Source organism: Salvia hispanica, chromosome 3, assembly GCF_023119035.1.
Source record: "Salvia hispanica cultivar TCC Black 2014 chromosome 3, UniMelb_Shisp_WGS_1.0, whole genome shotgun sequence".
Classification (NCBI taxonomy): Eukaryota; Viridiplantae; Streptophyta; class Magnoliopsida; order Lamiales; family Lamiaceae; genus Salvia; species Salvia hispanica.
Window position 1 is genome coordinate 11553012 of NC_062967.1, and position 20827 is coordinate 11573838.

Sequence of the window (20827 nt, forward strand, 5' to 3'; positions counted from 1 at the left end):
TCCCTACCATATTATTTTGGTACCTTTTGGTCCCAACAAGGTCACAAACTTAATATATGGGACCCGAAAAGAATTTTATGAAAAATGTAGGGGACCAAATTGGACTTTAGTCCTAGATTATAATTAAGTTATTAAATTAGTCAAACATTTTAACCGTTAGTTTTAACAAAAAATGATTATTTTGGACCAAAACAATATATTTAGGATCAAAAGGTACCAACAATATGTTAGGGACCAAAAAGTCACAAACTTAATGTATAGACCCGAAAATAATTTTAGGGTAATTCTTCTTTTTTATTTTGCTAATTTTATATTAAAATGCATCTCTTTCATCAATGAAAATATCTATAATGAACGACGGGAATATATTTGTCTTCGGTGCATGGAACTGACATTCTTTTAACCCTGAGAGTATAAAACTAGTATCTCAAAAATTAATTCATTTTAAGTAAAAAATGAAAAAATAGGAAGCACGTTTTTTCATATTATTACTTTTTCTATTATTCTCTTATTATTTTCCTAAAATAAATTATTAAAAGAAGCATCTATAGATTGAGATTTTGCTTGTAGGTATGTGTTTAAGTTCATATTTTTGCATTGAATTTTATGCAATTGTGTAAACTCCTAACATTAATGTTAATTTCTTTATCTTGTTTATCTAGCAACTATACTACCAGAAAAGCAAACAGCCAAAGGCGTATTATTTTCAATTTGCATATTAACAAGTTTATTAGCCCATTCAACTCACGCAGTAAAATGGAGAGAAATATCGAAAAGCTAAATAAAAATAGGACACAACACAACAATTACCACAAGAATTATTACTCTGAAATCAAGTTCAAAGGTAGTTGTACAACATCCAAAGCTCTTGATTCTGCTTTTCTTTTCCTACTAGTTTTATACACATGTACATCTTAGAATTGAAACCAAAATCTTGACGACCCTTTCTACAGCGCTAGCATACACAGGCCAAAATTTCAATCTAAGAACCTACGAATCAACAAAATTTACTAATCGAACCATCATCTGATGGAAGCCATGGTAAATTCAGACAACAAAGTATCCATCTGGAGAGATCTCACATACTAATATCTGCTGAAGAGCTTGCAGCACTGGTTTTTTAGAATCTAACAAGTGAAATGCATTTCTGAATCAATCTGTGGTTTCTGATGAAGACCTTGCAACAATGAAATGTTACAATCTAAACTGTGAAATGCATTTCTGAATCAATCTGTAGCATGCAACAATGAATGTTAGAATCTATACTGTAAAATGCATTTCTGACTCAATCTTTGGTTACAGGGTGTCCTCCAAAATCTTTGGCACGAAAGGAGAAAGAAGTGCCTCTGGTAGTTACAAAACTCGACCACTCCAGAATCCTGTTCCATTACCCTCTTAATTGTATATCTTCACAACAGATGGTTGACGACACTGAAAAAGATTTGGTAACCACAGATATTAGTGCAACCTATCCGCAGCATCCAAGAACAATTTGTGCACCATAGCAACTCCAATTCATGGCAATATAATAGATTCATAAGCAAGATACAACACTTCTTTTTAAGAACTACTACTACTTATAAACCAAAATGGGAGGTTGTTATTGAGGGTTCAATTTATGGTCCATCAAGCGCCCCATATGCAGACACTAACACTTTTTAAGGTGTTTAAACTAAACTCATATTTTTTATGTTAACAGAAAATAAATATATATATATCTATCTTCTTTAGTTATTTATCATATTTTTTATGTTAACAGAAAATAATAAAGATTGAAATATCAATACTCAAATATGGAGTACTTGGTAATTAAAGGCTTACATTATATACTAGTATTTCATAAAATTCAACGACAATTTTTTCAAGGAAAATGAGAACAAATTCTTATATGCTTATGTTTAGAAGAAAACTCAACACTTACTTAGGTCCTTACATGCTACTTAGTTGATACTATAACATATTAATAATAATAATCAATAACAATAATAATAAAGAATATAATAAGAAGAAGAATAATCATAACTAAATCAAAATATATTTATAGTAAGTGGCTGCTGGAGTAACATATTAGTATAATACTAGTACTAAATACTTACTAGACAATTTTTTCCAAAACTTGGAAAGGATCGTGGCCTTTAGCAAGTGTGTATATACGTATGTAGATCTTAAAGCAAGAACCTAATATGTTGAAGGAATTGATAAATGTTATCCAAAACTTTACAGAGTTTAGGTAACTGATTGAGAATTGGCGGAGAAAAAGCAAACAAGTGCTGGTTCAGAATACCTGATTAGCTGCAAGAGGCCTTTTGTGTTCCAACCCAAGATACTGCTCCCAAATATAAATGCTGCTTGTCTGCTGGCCCGAGATTCAGAAGAATAAATACGAATATTGTGAGATGTTGGCTCATCTTAACAATATAATATCAGTGGATGCTCAACAGAGAAATGAGAGGGGTTTTTTTTCCTTTTTGATTCTGTGTGTGTAAGGAGAGCGAGAGGGAGAGTGTGTATAAGATACAAAAAGAGACCTGGAATCGAGAAAACAAAAATTCTGAATTCTCTAGGTACTCGGTTCGATCTTGTGAAACAAAAGCAAATTTCCACTGGCAAAAAGAAGACAAGACCAGGGGGCAATAAGTTATCAACAGATTTTTAAGGGTTAGAATCACTTAAGACCTTAACATAATTAGTTCTCAGGCATACAACCTTAGAGAACTCTTCATCTGATACATCTAACTTTTTCTGAACACGAATCTTGACATTAGCTAAAATCTCGTCTGCATGAATGGCCAATAAAAAGGGCTCTCCAAAATTCTGAATTTTCTGCCACAAATATTGTGATAACAAATAACAAGGCATCAGAGTCATTATCCCAAGCATGGAACGGCTCATAAGCATCGACTACAATAGGTATAAACCAAATGTACCGCTTTGTTCTGATTTCCTTCATTCATAAAGTGATATACATGAATCAAGCGATCATGGGGACCGAGATGTTTCTCTTCTTCAGGTATCTGCAGAAATAAGGGGAAACTGTTGAAGATAAAGAATGACATAATTTAGTTAGGCGCATGCAGGGGCTAAAAAATGGCAATTACTTGCGTATGGGAAATGATATTGAACAAGAGAATTGGAGACCATGGACCTTAAAAGCACTTGCATGGATGAGTATGTAATGCACCCACCAATCAAACACACACACATGCTCGTGGAAGGAGGGGGGGAGGGAGGGAGAGAGAGAGAGAGAGAGAGAGAACCTCTTCTGCCTGTAAAGCCAAATAGTTGTCATTTATGCTTTCTATCTTTTCACCTGAAAGAAATATCTGAAAAGAAGTCCCTTTTTAGTACATAATTACTTTCTGATACATCAAGGATATGATGTAATTAACAAACCAAAAAAAGCAGCTTCTTGATCTTTAGTCCATCTGGCAGCCTATGTCAGATGATTCAGATCACACACCAGACACAGGGCAGCTCTAGGTAAAAAACTAACCCAAACTAACAAATTAATCTGATTGTTTCAAAGTCCTTAAAGTTCACTTTTCCTCACAGTCACCTACCAAGCACCAGCTTAATGCCACTTACATAATTCCCTGCTAGTTTCCGATTTATAAAAAGCATGTAGCAACATATCTTTCGTCGATACTCCAAAAATAAATTTTATTTAGCTGGAAGCAATATAGCATGGTAATTGAACGTTTTTCTTCAACTATAAACATACTTCTCCAACTTCTTAGAATATGTGGTGATATCCATAGTTTTAAATGACTCACCAATCAAGTTAACACATCCAAACCTTGTGTGAAATGTGAACATGGTCCTCAAATTTTTTAGTAAAGACAAACTAGTGATTAGGTCGTAACTAAATAAAACAATATATTTCTACCAATTTTGTTACTAATATAATCAAATGAGAACAAAGATTTATATACAAATAATGAAGATTGGAGCTGAAGACCTTGTAGATCTTGTGGGCGAATACTTCCAGCAATCTGAGTTCTACATCAGGACGAGACAGCTGAATCTGTATAGCAATCAAAAGATGCAATATCAGTCAAAGAAACACCAAAAAACAAATAATCCTAGGCACGTGAAGAAAGAAATTCCAGGCTTTGTAAGATGAATCCCAGTGAAATGTTGATGCAATGAAGCATCATCACTGGTCCCCTAGTTTACCTTCATCCTGAGATCATCAAGCAAATCAGCCACAGTGCTATCTTTAGACCGTCTAATAGAGTTAATTTCCATCTAGAAATCAGAAAGTGTAGGAGAATAATTATTTTGTCAAACAAATAGCAGAGGGGTAGATGTGTGTGCCAAGCACAATTAATTTACTAACTCAAACTAGAATATACTTCATCATTTGTCCCATGACGGAAAGCCACTCTAAGCGTTCTTAAGCCTTCCAATTCTGGCAGAGGTATATCCAGGACTTCATAGTACAATATATCAGAAACCTGACCAAAACAATAACTATTCAATATTTCAGGTAGTAAACATGTCAATTCAGACTCTTAGTCATACCTGATTGTAATGCAGTAACATATCTAGTAAAGTATCTACTCCTCTATACTTTATAGGATGAGGTTTAGGTTGTTGGGTGAATGAATTGCATGACGTGAGTCTAATTTTAGTAGGATCATTTAATCCAAGTCGGTGAGCCACTTTTTCTACAACTTCATCATATTTGTCACGCTTTGACCTTCATAGTGTATACGTATACATATTAGAAATTAATACACATATTAATGTGATCAAACTAAGACAAAAATGATGGCTTGAGTTCAAAATTTTGAATAATTTCGCACTTACAGTTCTAAACCAAATTCATATACTTTAGTCTTTTCTAGGGGCCGAAAATGAATAACCTGCAAAATAGCCAAAATAGAAGATGAAAACGACTCCATACACAGGTATTTATACATTAAGTTTGTTCGTGCTATCATCAGATTTAGATTCTAGACACGCAAGGTTCACAAGGGAAACTGTTGATAAAAAATTGGGATATTGCTAATGACAAATGTGTCCCAAAAAAATAATCTCAAAACAACAATTGAGGAAAACATAAATTAACAGAAAGTGTACTCAATGGAACAGAGCAAAAAGTGTTTGCACCCCGTGTTATTAGTTCCAAGGTAGAACCTTTATTTTCAATCATGCTTTACAATACAGGCCATGTCTCAGGAGTAGTAGCCTATTTTTATATCTTTCCTCTATTTTTCCTTTATAACAGAGCAACTCAGCTGTCAGTACCAATTTTTCTTGTTTTGTACTCAAAGCCTAAGACGCTAATGGCAGTCACATTTTCGTGATGCTTTTCTCATGGTTTGGGTTTACCTCTGGGGTATGCTTGAAGAGTGATATTCCCTTTCTCTTACTAGCAAGATAACACTGTATCTATATCGTATACTCTATGCATATGCATGGTAGGCTGGTAAGACATAATAGCATCTCAGCAATCAGTACCAAATTTTTTGTTTTGTACTTAAAGCCTTAGATGACTAATGGCAGTTACATTTTTATGATGTTTTCTCAACGTTTGGGTTAACATCTGGGCATGCTTGATGAGCTGAACATGGAGCCATTCCCTTTCTCTAGCCAGCAAGATATCACTGTATATGTGTCTATATCGTATACTCTATGCGTATGCATGGTAGGCTACTGGTAAGATAGGAGAGGACCAGGATAAAGAGATAGATGTAGCAAGGATCCAGACTCAGTACAGCACCAGAGGTCCAGATCAATGGACTGTTTTATAAGATAATGTGTGCATGTCAAAGGAGACAGTATATCGATACATTTTATGGGTTGAGAATAATAAGCGCTCAGGATGTAATAGGCAAAAACCATCACATCACATAGGATTGAATCTCCGTGGATGCTAACAAGCACGCCTCAAAGCATAAACCTAACATAACTCAGTAATGACAAAGAATTGTAAGGTCTCAAAAGTCATATCCATAAACCTAATCCACAAATTGTAAGTCGGTTACCTATACAGGAGTGTAAGGTTAGGAGAGAGGAAGGTCAACTAAGAACTAACAGTAAACAAAGGACATGTGAAAGGTATTTAAATTCAATTTCATAATCCAACTAAGAACTACAGAAGTAGAGATCAGAATTGAGTCAAAAAAGAAATACATAGAAGAGAGGTAGACAGATCGAGCGTGAAAAAGAAACAAAATGCATGGTAGGTGTGAAGGTCAGGAGGGAGGGGAGGGACAGTTGAAATTTTCCGACAGATTCATCAACAGAAAAGTGAAAGGCTGAAAGCTATGTGCACCTCTGAACACGAAGTTTGCAATTCCTAAAAGACAATGTAGTGTTATGCTAATGACAAGGCAGATCCCACAAGAAGAGAAATTTTTCCATAAGAAATGAAAGAGATTTCAAAATCAATGGTGCACGGAGTAAGATACGGAAGGGATTTCAAAATCAATGGTGCATGGAGTCTTTCCAAGGAGCAATATAAAGTGAAAGCCGCTCAGAAAAGTCGCAAAACCTTAAAAGGATTTGAATGAATATGCTAAAGATGTTCATATTGGACCATGAGTTATTCACACCAAAATTATTTTTCGAATCCCAACAAAAATAAACAGGAGTTCGTGATGACAGAAATAATGCAACACTTGTAAATACATAAAATATTAATTTGACATGAGAAATACGCAAAATGTATGCTATATGATATTCACCAAATTTTAAATGAAAAGTACTTGAAGATTATGGTGGTAGTCAAAGAATGACCGAACATCTGGGTAACGAAGACGCTGGCACACTTCGGTTGGAAGGGACTTCTGAAAGCAAACTATGTCCCCATCCTCAAGCTGTAGTTAGAAGACAAAGCAAATTGATACCAACATTTTTTTTCTCGCATAACGCATGGTATACTTACAAAAGTACAAAATAATACCTGGCTAGATCTAAAAGTTGATCCCTTCTTCATATGATCACACAACACATTAGGATAAAATCTTATTTCCTGACAACCAGAAACAGAACAGATTAATACCATATGAAAGACAGCATGTTAACCAATTACATAAAGAGACTTATTCAGTGAGTTCACACTACCAAAATAGCACAGCACACCCCAGAAAAACAATGCTGCCATAAGTATCTACTCAACCAGAAGATGAATCAGATGATGGGAAAGGGAGACTTGTCGTGAACATTCCAAAAAAATGACAGTTGATATCCTGCCCCAAAATTCTTTAACTACTTGATGTGAAAGATGAGAATAGAACAGCCAACACATTACGAGGATAGGAAATGGGACAGGATGATGGTAGATGGTTAACAGGAAAAAGAAGAGTATAAAATTAAGAAAAATGTGTTTAGCCTGTTGAAAACAGACATATACATAAACATGGAAGTGAGGCTAACAGTGGTTTAGAAAAAGCCAGTGCAGTCCAGTCCATCATGTATTAGTTCTGATATTTAAGCAACCAACCTCATAAAGATCAATATCTTCCTCAGGAGTATAGCCAGCCATCTCATTTAGTCTAGTAAAGATATCTACTGGCTTTCCCAAGTTATTCACAAAAAGTCTACCAACATATCTGGCATTAAACAAGGAAAAATAATGTCAAAAAATTGTTCTTATTTTCACCTCTTGGAGATGTCTATTTCTTTGGTTTTCTGGAGATGGTGTACATAAAAACATATCAAAACAATGTAATACAAACTAGAATAATACCTAAGCTCTTCCTTTTCTGGATCATAAAGCTTGAAGAATAACAAAATGTCATCTTTTTCCTTATTAGGGAGAGGGATAGGCAGTGAATCCTGATTAACAACATACAACGTTATTAGCACCAGTTATAAGGAGGGGCTTACTTTCTCATAAAGAACGGTTTCATTACCGGCCCAGATTCAAACTCAAGGAATAGCCTCAACTCTTTATTCTGAACTTTACTAGCTATACTCATCAAATGCCCAACCTAAAAACATGTGAACCCTCAACATGAATATACACACAACATAGATCATTGTGACAAAATAAATTTCAAAGTTGTCTAAATTTCATATAGGAAAGTACTTATACATGTAATATCAATATAAACTGATAGTGCTTGAAAACCAATGAGTTGGTGTATACTATAAAGGAAAAAGGACATTCATCAGCGGTAGTTGCATGATTATTAGACAAGGACAACAATTTGTTTAAATTGTCTTTTTAAAATTAGTATTGTATGCACTACTATTTTATGCCTGAATTAAAATGGTAGTATATTATATACTCCCTTCGTCCCAAGTTAGTTGGGACATTTCTTTTAGGCACGGGATTTAAGAAATTGATTTTTTAAAGGTAAAATTAGAGAGAGTAAAGTAAGAGAAATGTAGAGAGGGTAAAGTAAGAGAGAGAATCAAGTTTTTACCAAAGAAAGAAATGACTCAACTACCTTGGGACAAACTAAAAAGGAATTAGTACATATTAGAAAGGAATTATACCTCCTCGACATTGATAATCTAATATCTAAAATGTACTACTACAGTACTACATTAATAACTAATCCCCCCTGTCTCTTAAAAATTACAAGTATTTCCATTTTGGTATGTCCCTTAAAACTAAGCAATTCTAATTTAGGAAACTTTTAGTAACATATTACCCTTCCACATCATTTTATTTAAAACTTATACTATTAGAATTAATAATTTAATGTTTTGTGGTCCTCACTATCCAATAACAACACTACATAAATAAACATTGTGGACCCCACAATCTTGTAACACGAATTTCCTTACCCAAAACCCTTTACCAATTGCGCAGTAAAACCCATGCCGTTTCAAAACTTTACTTGCTATTTTTAAGAGACGGAGGGAGCATGAGATATGATAGCATATTGTATTAGAAAACAAACTTTTTATCGCCTCAAAGAATATTGTCAAGATGTATAACCATTTTTTTTTATTTTCTTTGTATATAACTAATTTCATGTTGGAGTTATTGGATGATGTGTCATGTATAAAAGAGATTGAAGATCAAAATAGCGACGTGAATTTCCAGCGCTGGAGGATTGAAAGAATTTTCTGTCAATTGACATTATTAGAGATTGGACGGTGTCCAATCAGGCTGATGAGGCCAGAATCAGAGCGCTTAGAAGCTGCCTACACTGCACTTTTTGACACCAATTATATTAGGCTACAAAATCAGTTAACACCTGAGAAAATCTCAATATGTGAGCAAAAACGATAGCAATGTAGGAAGAAAAGGCCCTACATACGAATGCAGAGAGGTCAATTATATTTAGTTCTGCATGTAACACATAAAGTAAAAGATGAATCCATAGCCACTGGGAGGATGGAGCAGCAGCTCCACAATACAGGAGCTGAGGTCACTTGTGAACACTCAGAGCGTAGAACACTACACATTCTAATCAAAAGATCCCTTATTACATATATTCTAGGTGAAGGCTTTTTTCCCCCTATTCTTAATGTGCTAAAACATTATTAGTTGAATTTAGCACCAATGATCCCTATTGTATTGCAAACAAGATGGATGAATAAAAATTATAGTAGTATATGATAAGCCCAAAGTCATAGATCAGTCAACACAACAGAAATACAATATAGTGACTTCGTAAGTAGTCACTTTTATAGGCAGCAAAAGATGCTTACAGTTTGTGCTTCCTCATCCTGTGTCAATGGACGAACGGGACGATAAGTTTGATTTAGGCGCTTTTCCCACAGCCAAAACCGTTGGAATTGCACCGGTATGCCGAATTCATTTTCAACCTCTACCTGAGGATTATGACAAGTTGATGTTAACAACAATAGAACAATAATTACAGCTTCAACAACTGATTGTTGAAAAACACTAACATGTGAGATGACTTAGCCTGATGTTAACAACTAATTATTTAATAAAAAATTATAGAAGTGTAAGTCCAGAAGAACATACTAAATTAAAAGGGCAAAACCTAGCCTCAAGCTGACACTGAAACCCATCTGATATACATTTTCCTTCACTTGATATTTATAGACAATAGTCTCAATTGGAACACTTACTAATTTAATGAGTAATGACAGACAAAAAAATTGATAACCAAGGCAAAAATGTGAGACTTTTATTTCAATTGAACTGAAACTGATATGTTTTCCGGTTACAATGTTATATCATATGATTCATATTGACGTTTCAGTCATAATTACGTTTTCCATCTACAGTTAAAGTTAGGCCTACATTTGAATCTAATCTTTTAGACTTTTAGACTAATGATAACCTTAGGAGTTAGGACAATTTGTCCTTTCTTTAGGGATATGCACATATCCATAATAAATAATAATATTCTGGCTTCCACACGCTTTATGATGAATTCCCAACTGTGCAAGTCCAATTGCCGTTCACTCAAATATTAACCCTATTCACCACAATTATTTCCAGATAATCTAGCTCAACATCATAAAGGTGGATTTCTCATGCACTAGAACCTACTTCTAGTTAAGTGATGCCGCTGAAGTATTACAAAATTAACCGTAGCGAAACATTTACTCATATTTATGTACCTTGAAAACATTAAATGGCATCAGCTTCTGGACCCGGAGGCTCTTAACCATATTATGATTGACTAAATCAAAGATAACATGACGTCCAATCTGCCAAAAAAAATCTCCATCACAGGCTACCTGGAAGCATCATGCCACTTTCTTATTAGTTGCAAGCTCTTACATTAGAAAGGTCATAAAGTTAAAACTTGTTCCTTAAATTACTTACCATTACAATCGTGTAAAGATGAGCTTCAGATTTGTATTTCTTTTTTTGTTCTTTTTCTTCTTGTTCTCTCTTCAGCTTCTCCTGTTTAACAGTTCAAACTCTAGTAAGGCCACATATAGTAAGTAAAAGCAAAGATTGTTATCTTTGAGAAATATGAAAAACTATATGCTGATATCAGAATCTAACCCTAAGACTCTCAGCAATATCCTTCTCATCGACATGACACATAATTTTATCCTTGTCACTGTCACGTATATACACCAGCATATAAGCATTTGAGTGTTTGGTAAACTTGTTGACTCCCTGAATCGTCTGCATCGGGTGCTGAAAAGATAAATGAAAAAGGATAGTGTCTCACAAAAACATAAGAATGCTAGCCCAACCAAATCAATCTATATATCACTGAAGAATGATACCACAAAAACGTACTTCTTCTTCACCACCATACTGCTCATCTAATGCATTTTTCACATCTTCTTTTGTCACTCGTTCATCATCAAACTTATACCTGAGAGACATTTAGGATTATTTGCTGTATGCAATTCAAAAACAAATCCGTTTGTAATCTTTCTGTAAAAAGCCCATGGTTAATACAATCTTCATGATTCAGCCAAGGGGTTTCTGAAAGTTTTGGGGACAATCATAAGAAAACCACAGTGAGGGATGCTGACTGCATAATTTTGTCAAAGGGACTAACTCTCCCGAGAATGAACAGCCATAACTATATTTTGATTAAGTGACAAGAATTGACAAGAGAATGACACAACAAATTCTTCCATTCAATCAACAAAAAGAGAGTCATTATTGCAAATATAATTCCTATGCTCAGACCAATTCCCAAACAAGAGAACACATGAGCTTAATCCTTAATGATGTACTCATGATGTATCACAAGCAACTCAACTCACTAAACGCTGTCAAACCATAGGAGTAGTACTTTTTTTTATGCTGCAAACATGAAAAAAAAAAAAAGAAGTTTGAGAATGAAGTGCATACCACTGGCCGGAAAGAGTAGGCCGTATAAAGGCATAATAGTGACCACCGTGCACACCACCACTATGGACCAAAACACTGCGCGCGAACAATATAAGTTGAACTAGTGAAAAGATATAGCATAAGATTTTGGATATATATATATACATACATAGATGGATCGAGAAAGACTATAATTAAGTTACACAGAAACAGATTTTCAAGATATCAACTTAGGCATATACAGAAATAAATAATTTATGAAAGTAAACCTTGTTCAGCATTTATATTCACATTCTGGGAGAATATATTTTTACAAAATTGTTTGTGAAGCAGCAACATAATTCAATAAACCAAAAAAGGAAAAACAACAGTTTAAATAGAATATGGAATTCACACATATATATTTAAGAGTGAACAACAAAAATGGTATATGAAACTATGGATAATATACGATGCATATTTGAGGTACTTCGTGAAAATAAATTACATCCGGGGTCTTGAACAATATTTTAATTCATTTGAGGTACTTTTTCTTTATTTTTGGATATTTTTGCCCTTTCTTTACTTTTTTGCATTGAAGGGTATTTTAGTACATCTAAAGTATTTGTTTCTTTCTTTTCTAATTTATTTGAAAGTTATATCTCTCATATATTCACACTCTTCCAATTTATTTATGATTTCTATCATCCTCTTTATCTTTTCTCTATTCTTTCTTTTTTATTTATTTCCTTTCCTAAAATTATTAGTTATACTTCACAAATAATTAATATTCTAAATACTGAATGAAAATAATATACAACGAAAAATAAATTCAAATTTATATCATATTTTAGTTTAATTAAAATAATAGTGTGAATAAATAGTACTATTATACAATTATCGTTAAAGAGTAAAAGCAAATGAAAAAAGGAGAGAAAAAAATAAGACTTTTAAATATAAATTTTAAAAATATGCAATTAATAATACTGTATTATCTATAACAATCTTGAATTTTGTAAAAAAACATATACAAATAATTGAATTTGAATATAAACAATATTATAAATTGAAATTAATTATATGTGAAGTATAACTAATAATATTAAGAGAGTTAAATTAAATAAATAAGAAAGAATTAAAATAGAAAAAGATAGACAGAAGAATTGAAATCATAAATAAATTGGAAGAGTAAGGAATGAAGAGAGGGGAGAGATAGAAACCATAAAAAAAAAAAAAAGAAAGAGAGAAGGTGATACAAAGAAAATGTCAATTGTGCACTTGAGGATAAAAAATGTGAAAAAGCACCTCAAATGAATTTAAATTTTGTCCAGATACCTCGAATGCAATTTACTTTCATGAAGTACCTCAAATATGCATCCAGATACCATTTATACCATTTTTGTAGTTCACTCTATATTTAAAAATGAAAATCTCTCTGAAATAATGGAAAGTAAACATCTTGCATTTTTCACGCAAGGCATAAAGGTTGAAGGAAAAGTGATTAACCCAAGAAATACTTCTATATAACCAAATCAGTTGAGTAAATTGTATTTTTTTCACTGTAAAGCTGGGACTAATGGTAGAAATCTCATCATCTGACCTGTGAAGTGTATAGAGGTTACAAACTCTTCTATCAGCATCAGGTGACAAGTATTTGCCATCATCTCTATCAAGATCAAGTTGAAGAGGGAACTCATAGCGGTCATTTATCTGTGTCATCGATATCAAGAAATTAGGTTACTCACTTTGTAGGATAAAGAACAACGAATACAAAGCACAAATATGCCATAAATCACAGCTAAAACCAACTACTAAAATGAAAAAATCATATACAACAATAAAACAGCAGGACCATAACTCAAACCTAAAATTTGGAGGCTTAACAGGAAAGATAACTAATAATTGACTCGAATTGCAATAAGTTCATCATTTGCATTACATAGCAAGTTACATTCGGCCAAGAATAATACCCATTAACTCGAATTGCAATAAGTTTATCATTTGCATTGCAATTTTTGACATACTTCAAATTTGCAAAAATTTGGTCAATGATTTTAAAAAACATTCCAAAATCTTCATCTACATTACCTTTGAACCCAATATTCATATTAAGTAGCAGACTATAAGTGCCAGTCTTTTCTACGTCTTTTAGTGGAACAAATATATTTTGTAATGCAACTTAAGTAGAAAGAAACTATTATAGGCATTCTTTACTAGCTGTACATACTATATAACCATATTCAAAGTAGAACTCATTCTTCTTGTCACAGTGTATTGCATGTGGAAACTCTTCATTGTATGTGGAATGGAACTTCAATTTAAAAAAAAAACTATAACCAAGAAACATTACTTATGTTTTCCCCAATAACTAAACTAGCTACTAGGATCCCTGATTAGGCACACTTGTTACATTTATCTGGAATTTTTCTAATTTGTGGTTAATCCAGCTTCCAGAAAAAAGGGCATAGAGTATGTGTTATCGAAAACACACTTTGCTTATGCGTTTCTAAAAATGCACAAGCCGTGTGCATTTTTCGCTTAATATAAACAACCCCATGGCTCTTCCCCTCTCCAAATCTGCTTTAATACAACCTATACACACATTTTTGGGACCATTTCAAACATTTAGTCATGAATTGAGGTAAGTTTTGATATTTAATTATCCTCAATTTTGTTTAATATTACTATATGTTGATGTCAAACTTAGGGTTTCAATAAATTAACTTTAGTTTAGGGATACATGCATATCGTTAATTAATTATATTTAGGGTTGATTAGAACTAAAAACTACGTTTTGGATTAATATGGTAATTTGGGTTAATTCTCCAACATGCAACTAAACACATACACTATCTATAGAGAGGCTATTCATATCATTTGTATATCCAGATTCCAAGAGTGCTAAAACACAATGCTCAGACAACTATGGTTTTGGTATCAGAAAAAACGCCATCCAACCTTGTACCATGTGGCAAATATATAGTGAATCAGGAAAGCTCGTACGGAATAGAACACAAAATTATGGAGTATTTTTTAAAGCTCACCTTTCCCATAACATCAGACACAAAGTCATACTCAAACCGCTTTAAGTGAAGCTGGAGAACTGGGGGGAAGTCAATAAAAAGCACTTCTTTCTTAGCATCCTGAAATAAGCAGAGCATTAGCTTTGAGCAGACCAATTACCGAATTTCTTTTCTTTGTTAAGACAATATGATCATAAAAGAACAGGAAAACAAGGCCCCTGAATTTTACAATCACAAGAACAGCATTGCTCATCACTGAGCTTATAGCTCCATCATTAATGTACATGAGAGTTAAAGCAACTAAAGTAGGCATAACATTGTAAAATCCAGTTAACTTGAGCACCTGCAAACCATGCTGTTCAGCATGATACTTGTTATCTCCATCTAGATTTTCAACCGCAACATACTTGTCAAAAGAAGCATAGACATCATGGCAACCTCTGACATCGAGCTGAAGATCTGTGCCATGGAGGAGGAATTAGAACCGAGCAAAAAAACAGCAGTAAAGTAATATCAACAGAAAATCTGATCATGTTAAGTACCATAGAATGACTCTTTTCTACTAGATTTGTAATCCACATTAATGCACTCAATGCAGTTCATATGGTGCCCTTCAAATAACTGTTGTATGGCACCTTCCACAACAGTTCTCTAATGACAGTATCACATTAGTCAGTGAGTAAACAGTGTCCAAATTCGAGGAAATTGAGAGTACTAGAAACTAAGAACCTTCATTTTCTCTTCAAGCTTCGCGCAAAGAACTCTATTGAGTTCTTGTACGTCGTGTTGCAAGAAAGATTCATAGTTGTCCCATCCAAAGGATTTTGTCAACTCCTTTGTTGCAACACTAGTATCGCTGTACTGAAGCTTGTAAAATAAACGCTGCATAGCCAGAGGGATACTTGCAGATGGCATATCATTAACATTCGTAGGCATGTGGTACACAGCCTGAATTCAAAAGCAAAGATGTATGAGTAAGATCGTGAAAGATAACTCGGATCCGACTACATAACCCCTAATAAATATTGTAACCTTTCTGAATAAAGGAATATGGTACAGAGTTTGGAGGAGAGAGTTCATATAGCAGGTAGCCCCTTGGTTTTTAAGTCCCACGAAACCAGTTTCTTTCTTCGAATCATATAGCCATGGATCCATAACTGTGTCCACCCCAACCTCAGCTTCAACTAAACAAGTGTCATTGACAAGATAACCCCTGCTAGTATCATAAAGCTCACCAAGTGGCATAAAGGATGCAAAGCCCCAATCAATTTTTCGGGCACTGAATTGGTATTGTGTTTCTGCACAATCAGTAAAAAAATATTTCAATTACATTAGTAACTAGATTCACATCTCCCTTAGAACAGAATATTATCTCTAACTGAAAGAAGCAGCAATTTGGATGAATCATTTCATGTTTACACCAAAGCGAATTTGAATTTTACTTGGTGAAATTTTGCACAACAGTTAAATTCTGTACAGGCTTAAAGGGGCCCATAATACCAGGAGCTGCAAAAGATGTTAAGCAGTATACCATATTCTGAAACAAATTTAATACTGCTTTCATATATGTTATAATCAGCATATCCAATAGATATTGTCCTTTTCCGGAAAAAGAAACAATAAAAAAAGGTCACTAAATTTTACTGGAGGTACTCAATTTTATACCTACTTACTCAAGGCGTGACGGCACTAGTACTGACTACTGTGCGTACATGTCGAGAGCCACTAAAACCTAGACTTCATAACAACACCACATATGCATATAGGTAATTTCACTTCTTAACTGTGGCTATAGAGTTTGCCGAAGCACGCCGTTCTTGGGGGAGGCTGGGATAGCAACTTTATATGCCGAATGATATACAAATACCAGAAGTATATAAATAGAGTTAGAACAGCCAACGAAAAAATGACCCAGTGAATTTCGAACCATACAACCGAATGTTCAAAAACTAATTGATAAATGGACTGTTTTTCTCAATACAGAAAATGTGATTTACCAAACCAACTCCACACAAAAAAATATAGACCAAATGATGCTAATGATTATTCACAAGTAGGTCAATGTGGTATATTGGATCAAAAGCAAAAGCTGCATCAATTTATATAGATAAAGAGGCATTGGGAGAGCTGACATTATTAACTTTCATTCTGACATATTTCTATTTCCAGAGGGGATGAAAAATACAGTGCACCAAAACCAACCAAGTTCAGTTGAGAAAAAAACATACTGAAGCTGGGCTAATTAATTTTCATGGTTACTGTAAATTATACTGCAAATTAAATTAGGGTAAGACGTACAATTTTAAAAAGTCAACCCCTTTTCATCCTGGGTAAGATAAGTTATCTGGTTTAGAATGAAAGACTATAGATAGACTAGAATCCTAGATTAATTCACTTCAAATAGTTGCTATGGACTAAATAAATAATGCAAACGCAATGAGCTATTTACTATTTTACAGGAAATAATATATTATCCTTTCATTACCCTTTCTGACTGAATAACTGCTATCGACTTGATCCACAATAGCCAAACTGAAATGGGTATATCTAGTCCATCCATAAGGTAAACTGGCAGAATCAGTAACACCCAGATACATGGATAAGGCATCAATATCGTTCCCCTTCGGAAAAATTAAAATCTGCCTACAAGAAGGAAACACTGATGGTTAGCATTACATTCATCAAAAAGTCAATTGTGTCAATTGGAGTTCTCAATTTTTAGGAAGGAATAGTTACCATTTGTAATCACCAACATCAAATATTCCAGAATAGACCCTCTTAGCAGTTATCCTAGAAAAATTCTCAATCTTCCAAGTAAATTTTTTTGTGCGGGGAACCTCTGTTGGTTGGTTTGCAGCGTTATTTTCTGTTGCTTCTGGTTCTAAAGCAAAGAATGGGAAAGAAAATGAGAATATATGGCTACAGAGAGAGTGAAAGAAAAGCCAGCGAGGCACTGTCATTCATCTACGTATGCAGACGAAAAATTATCCTAACAAAATAGTACTAGTAGAACCCAAAAAGCACATAGCTCCCTCTTTTTGCCAATACGGAAGAAAACGTAATAAACATACATTTAAGGCATCACACCATTAGTTTCTCCAACAACATTTGCCTTCTAAGCATAGCTGACACTACATGCACATAAATAAACAAACAGGGCAGGTTACACGCAACCAACTAATTGTTCACCATACAATTTCTTGTGTTAGATTTTACGAATTTTCATGCAAACATCAAAGTCCGCGTTTAAAACCAGACAGCGAACCACCCCGCTTCACACCCTCATCTCTGTTTCCAGAATTTACACATAAAAGAGAAACCGTAACCAAATGCAACATATAAGAAAAACGTTTTTCTTGCAGAATGGCCACAATTATGAAACAGGCCAAGAATCCATATTACCTCAACACAGTTGAACCGCTCCAAGAAAATAAATAAATAATTTCAACATTTCTATCTACTTATTTGAGTTACCTTCCACTGCCATCGGCTCAGGTCCTTCCACCAAATCTGATCGAGGATTTAACATGTCCTCGTCCTCTTTCTGCCAGCGCAGGAAAGAACAGAGATTAAATAAAATGAAACAAAAGAGGCGGCATATCAAAAAAACATACTACACCCCAATCACTTGATCGCAAACTAAACCTAAACAAAGAGCAGTTGACTATCACTGAAGCTCGTTCTTGCACCGAAAGAGAGCTAAAAACACACATAAAAACACTCACGCGTGGCGTGCGTGTTCTTCCTGCCAATTCACACCATAAGACAAAACTTGCAGGTATTTTCGAAGCAGTTGTGAGTGAATACGGAAGGCGCGCGGATTCACAAACCTCATTTGCGGCGGGAAGCGTTATGGCAGTCATGAGAGAAGAAGTTGAGTAGAATTTGAGGCAAAATTAACCTAGATTGGACTGAAATTGGATTTTGATGGGAATTTCGCAGGTGTTTTCAGGTTTTGGAAATGGGGGGAAAAGGTGGTGGGGAGAGGAAATATCTGACGTGAACTTTTTTACACTTTGATTGATTATTTTTTTCAATAAATTTTCTCTATTTGGATACTTAAAAACAAATTTTAAAAATCAATTAATTTGATCTCGAAACCTATGCTATGCAAGTCATATGTGATGTTTGACCTTGAAACCTTGACGCTTATTTCCATTTTTGTTGGTCTTTAAAAATTTGTCATCTTTCAATTTTATTACTACTATTTTTTTGGGATCACACATTCTAATCACTCAATTTCACTCATATTTTATCATAAAACTAATGCACAAAAATGGGATTTATATGCCACTGACTTTTTTAACCCATATTCTATAATGTTTCTTAAAAATCATGCCGAGTCAAATGGTAACAAGTTCTTAGCGATAGAGGGAGTAGTATTTTTCTAGTTGGGAACGGTATTAATACTCCTTTGTCCATGAATATACATACTATGTCATTTCCGGTGTGTCTCTTATTACTTGTTTCATTTACCTTTTATAATACTCACAATTTGTTGTCTTTTTTTTAAAGAAGATCAACAATGGTTCATCATCCACTTCTATGATGATTCGAATTCTCAACCTATTGATTGGAGAGGAAGCATCTTATCAATTGAGAGGCACTTTATTGTCTCTCATTCTATTCATATTTCATTATATTTCGAAACCTGCTTTTCATTCATATTTTTAAAAATTCAAACCGAGTATGAATTAGAACAGTTCATATCTTAATTGAATAAAGGCCAAAGTTTGTGAAAAAAATCCAACTTTTTGAAAAATTTATAATATTAGGAGCTAATATCCCTTGCTCTTTTTAGTTTTGAATAAGATTTTTGCCTATTATGGAGTTGGGAAAATAAAAAATTGACGAAAAAAAATAATTGAAAATTGAAGATTATGTACGGTGTAGTAAAAGTGAAGAAATGCTTGAAATCTTTTTGCTTATTTCGTGTAGTGGCTCTTAAATCTTGGTTGGATTAAATCGTTTTTTCCATGCTTGTTCTTGGTTTATCTATTTATAACTATCTAAAGTGGCAATTGTGGAGATATTAACAAAAATGCCACTGAAAGTAGTTTGGGCGGGAAAACAAAGTCTGTTAATTAGGAGTAAAATATTCATCATCATAGAGAGAAATGCGGGGAAGTGTAGCAGCCTATACTTTAATATTTTTGACACCACTTTCCGATAAAACACACCTCTGGTGCAGACCTTATTACTTTCAGAGAATCAAAAATATATCCGCTTCTTCATAGAGTACATATCACAATAAAATTCACATATGCCCTCCATTTTCTTCTCCAGATTAATTCAAAGATCCGATCTTTAGCTGCTCAAGAAAAAGGAAAGGAAAGAGAAAGAGAGAAGGTGACGCCGGTGATGCTCGACATGAGATGGCGAGGCGGCGAGAGAGGACAAGTGAGGGAAAAGAGAAAAGCGCCGGCGTCGGGAAATGAGGAAGCCGGTGTTCAGCACGATGGTAAGGGGGAGAAGATGATTTGGTGAGCGCAACAGCGCGGCGACGGCAAGTGGGAGAGGAGATGTGGAGGCGTGGTTTAGTGTATTAGGTTAATTTGTTTTATATGGGCTTTTATTTTGATACATAATTTTAATTTTGGACTTTTATTTTGGGCTTTTAATTATACTAATATATGGTCTTTTATTAATACTAGTATCATACCCGTGCGATTCACGAACCAATTGGTTTTCTATATGCATTATTTTGAAACAGTGAGTTCACATTTATGAAATGAAAAACAATATAATTATATAACGTTCTAAATTAGAAAAGTATACAATAATAATTTATTTAAAACACTTTTTCACCTCTATTACTAAAAGGTCAACCACAAACATGTCGAATACACTTTATTGTTTAATAAAAGAAAACAATAAATTATTGATATATGCGATAGGGCATGATTAACATCTGCAAAACCAAGATAAAATATCAATATGACATGTTTCAATTTATTTAATAAATTTATTATTAAAGAGAATTTTATACTTTAGATACATAAATTTTATGTTTAATAATATAAATATTGTATGTATTCTGATTTTTTATATTTCACGACAATTTTGATTAAATTAGTGTATTCAATTATAATAATGGTGGGACATTTAAACTCAAAATACGATTTGGACATAT

The 20827-nt window shown here is 33.8% G+C and overlaps 1 protein-coding gene across 5 annotated transcripts; it reads right to left on the reverse strand.

The window, feature by feature from the left end:
* Window positions 1-800: 800 nt before the first annotated feature.
* On the reverse strand, window positions 801-18660 carry LOC125214363 (ubiquitin C-terminal hydrolase 12-like). Of its 5 annotated transcripts, XM_048115361.1 has the most exons (33): window positions 18525-18660; window positions 18169-18238; window positions 17431-17575; window positions 17180-17337; window positions 15727-15992; window positions 15424-15642; window positions 15237-15345; window positions 15038-15153; window positions 14716-14814; window positions 13272-13381; window positions 11714-11788; window positions 11147-11225; window positions 10904-11041; window positions 10718-10798; window positions 10510-10629; window positions 9622-9744; window positions 7866-7943; window positions 7700-7788; window positions 7454-7562; window positions 6914-6982; window positions 6717-6827; window positions 4813-4868; window positions 4525-4702; window positions 4356-4457; window positions 4177-4248; window positions 3959-4024; window positions 3258-3323; window positions 2928-3014; window positions 2707-2823; window positions 2529-2603; window positions 2285-2356; window positions 2097-2178; window positions 801-1431 (listed from the first exon to the last, which is right to left on the reverse strand). In XM_048115361.1, the coding sequence occupies exons 1-33, from the start codon at window positions 18555-18557 to the stop codon at window positions 1388-1390; spliced, it is 3414 nt and encodes a 1137-aa protein (XP_047971318.1). In that variant the 5' UTR covers window positions 18558-18660; the 3' UTR covers window positions 801-1387. The 5 variants fall into 5 exon arrangements, 2 of the variants coding, with proteins under 2 accessions (XP_047971318.1, XP_047971317.1); XM_048115360.1 differs by lacking the exon at window positions 2097-2178 and having other exon boundaries at window positions 18420-18648; XR_007175103.1 differs by lacking the exons at window positions 2097-2178; window positions 2529-2603 and having other exon boundaries at window positions 2285-2528; window positions 18420-18648.
* Between the last annotated feature and the right edge of the window lie 2167 nt (window positions 18661-20827).

Bases quoted from the DNA above. Each gene is read 5' to 3' on its own strand.
- LOC125214363 (XM_048115360.1), bottom strand. From the start codon at position 18,557: ATGACTGCCATAACGCTTCCCGCCGCAAATGAGGTTTGTGAATCCGCG. The intron at 11,789-13,271 runs GTCAGATGATGA...GTTCGCGCGCAG, and splicing joins AACCTCTATACACTTCACAG to TGTTTTGGTCCATAGTGGTG. The intron at 4,025-4,176 runs GTAAACTAGGGG...ATTGCTATACAG, and splicing joins TTGATGATCTCAGGATGAAG to ATTCAGCTGTCTCGTCCTGA.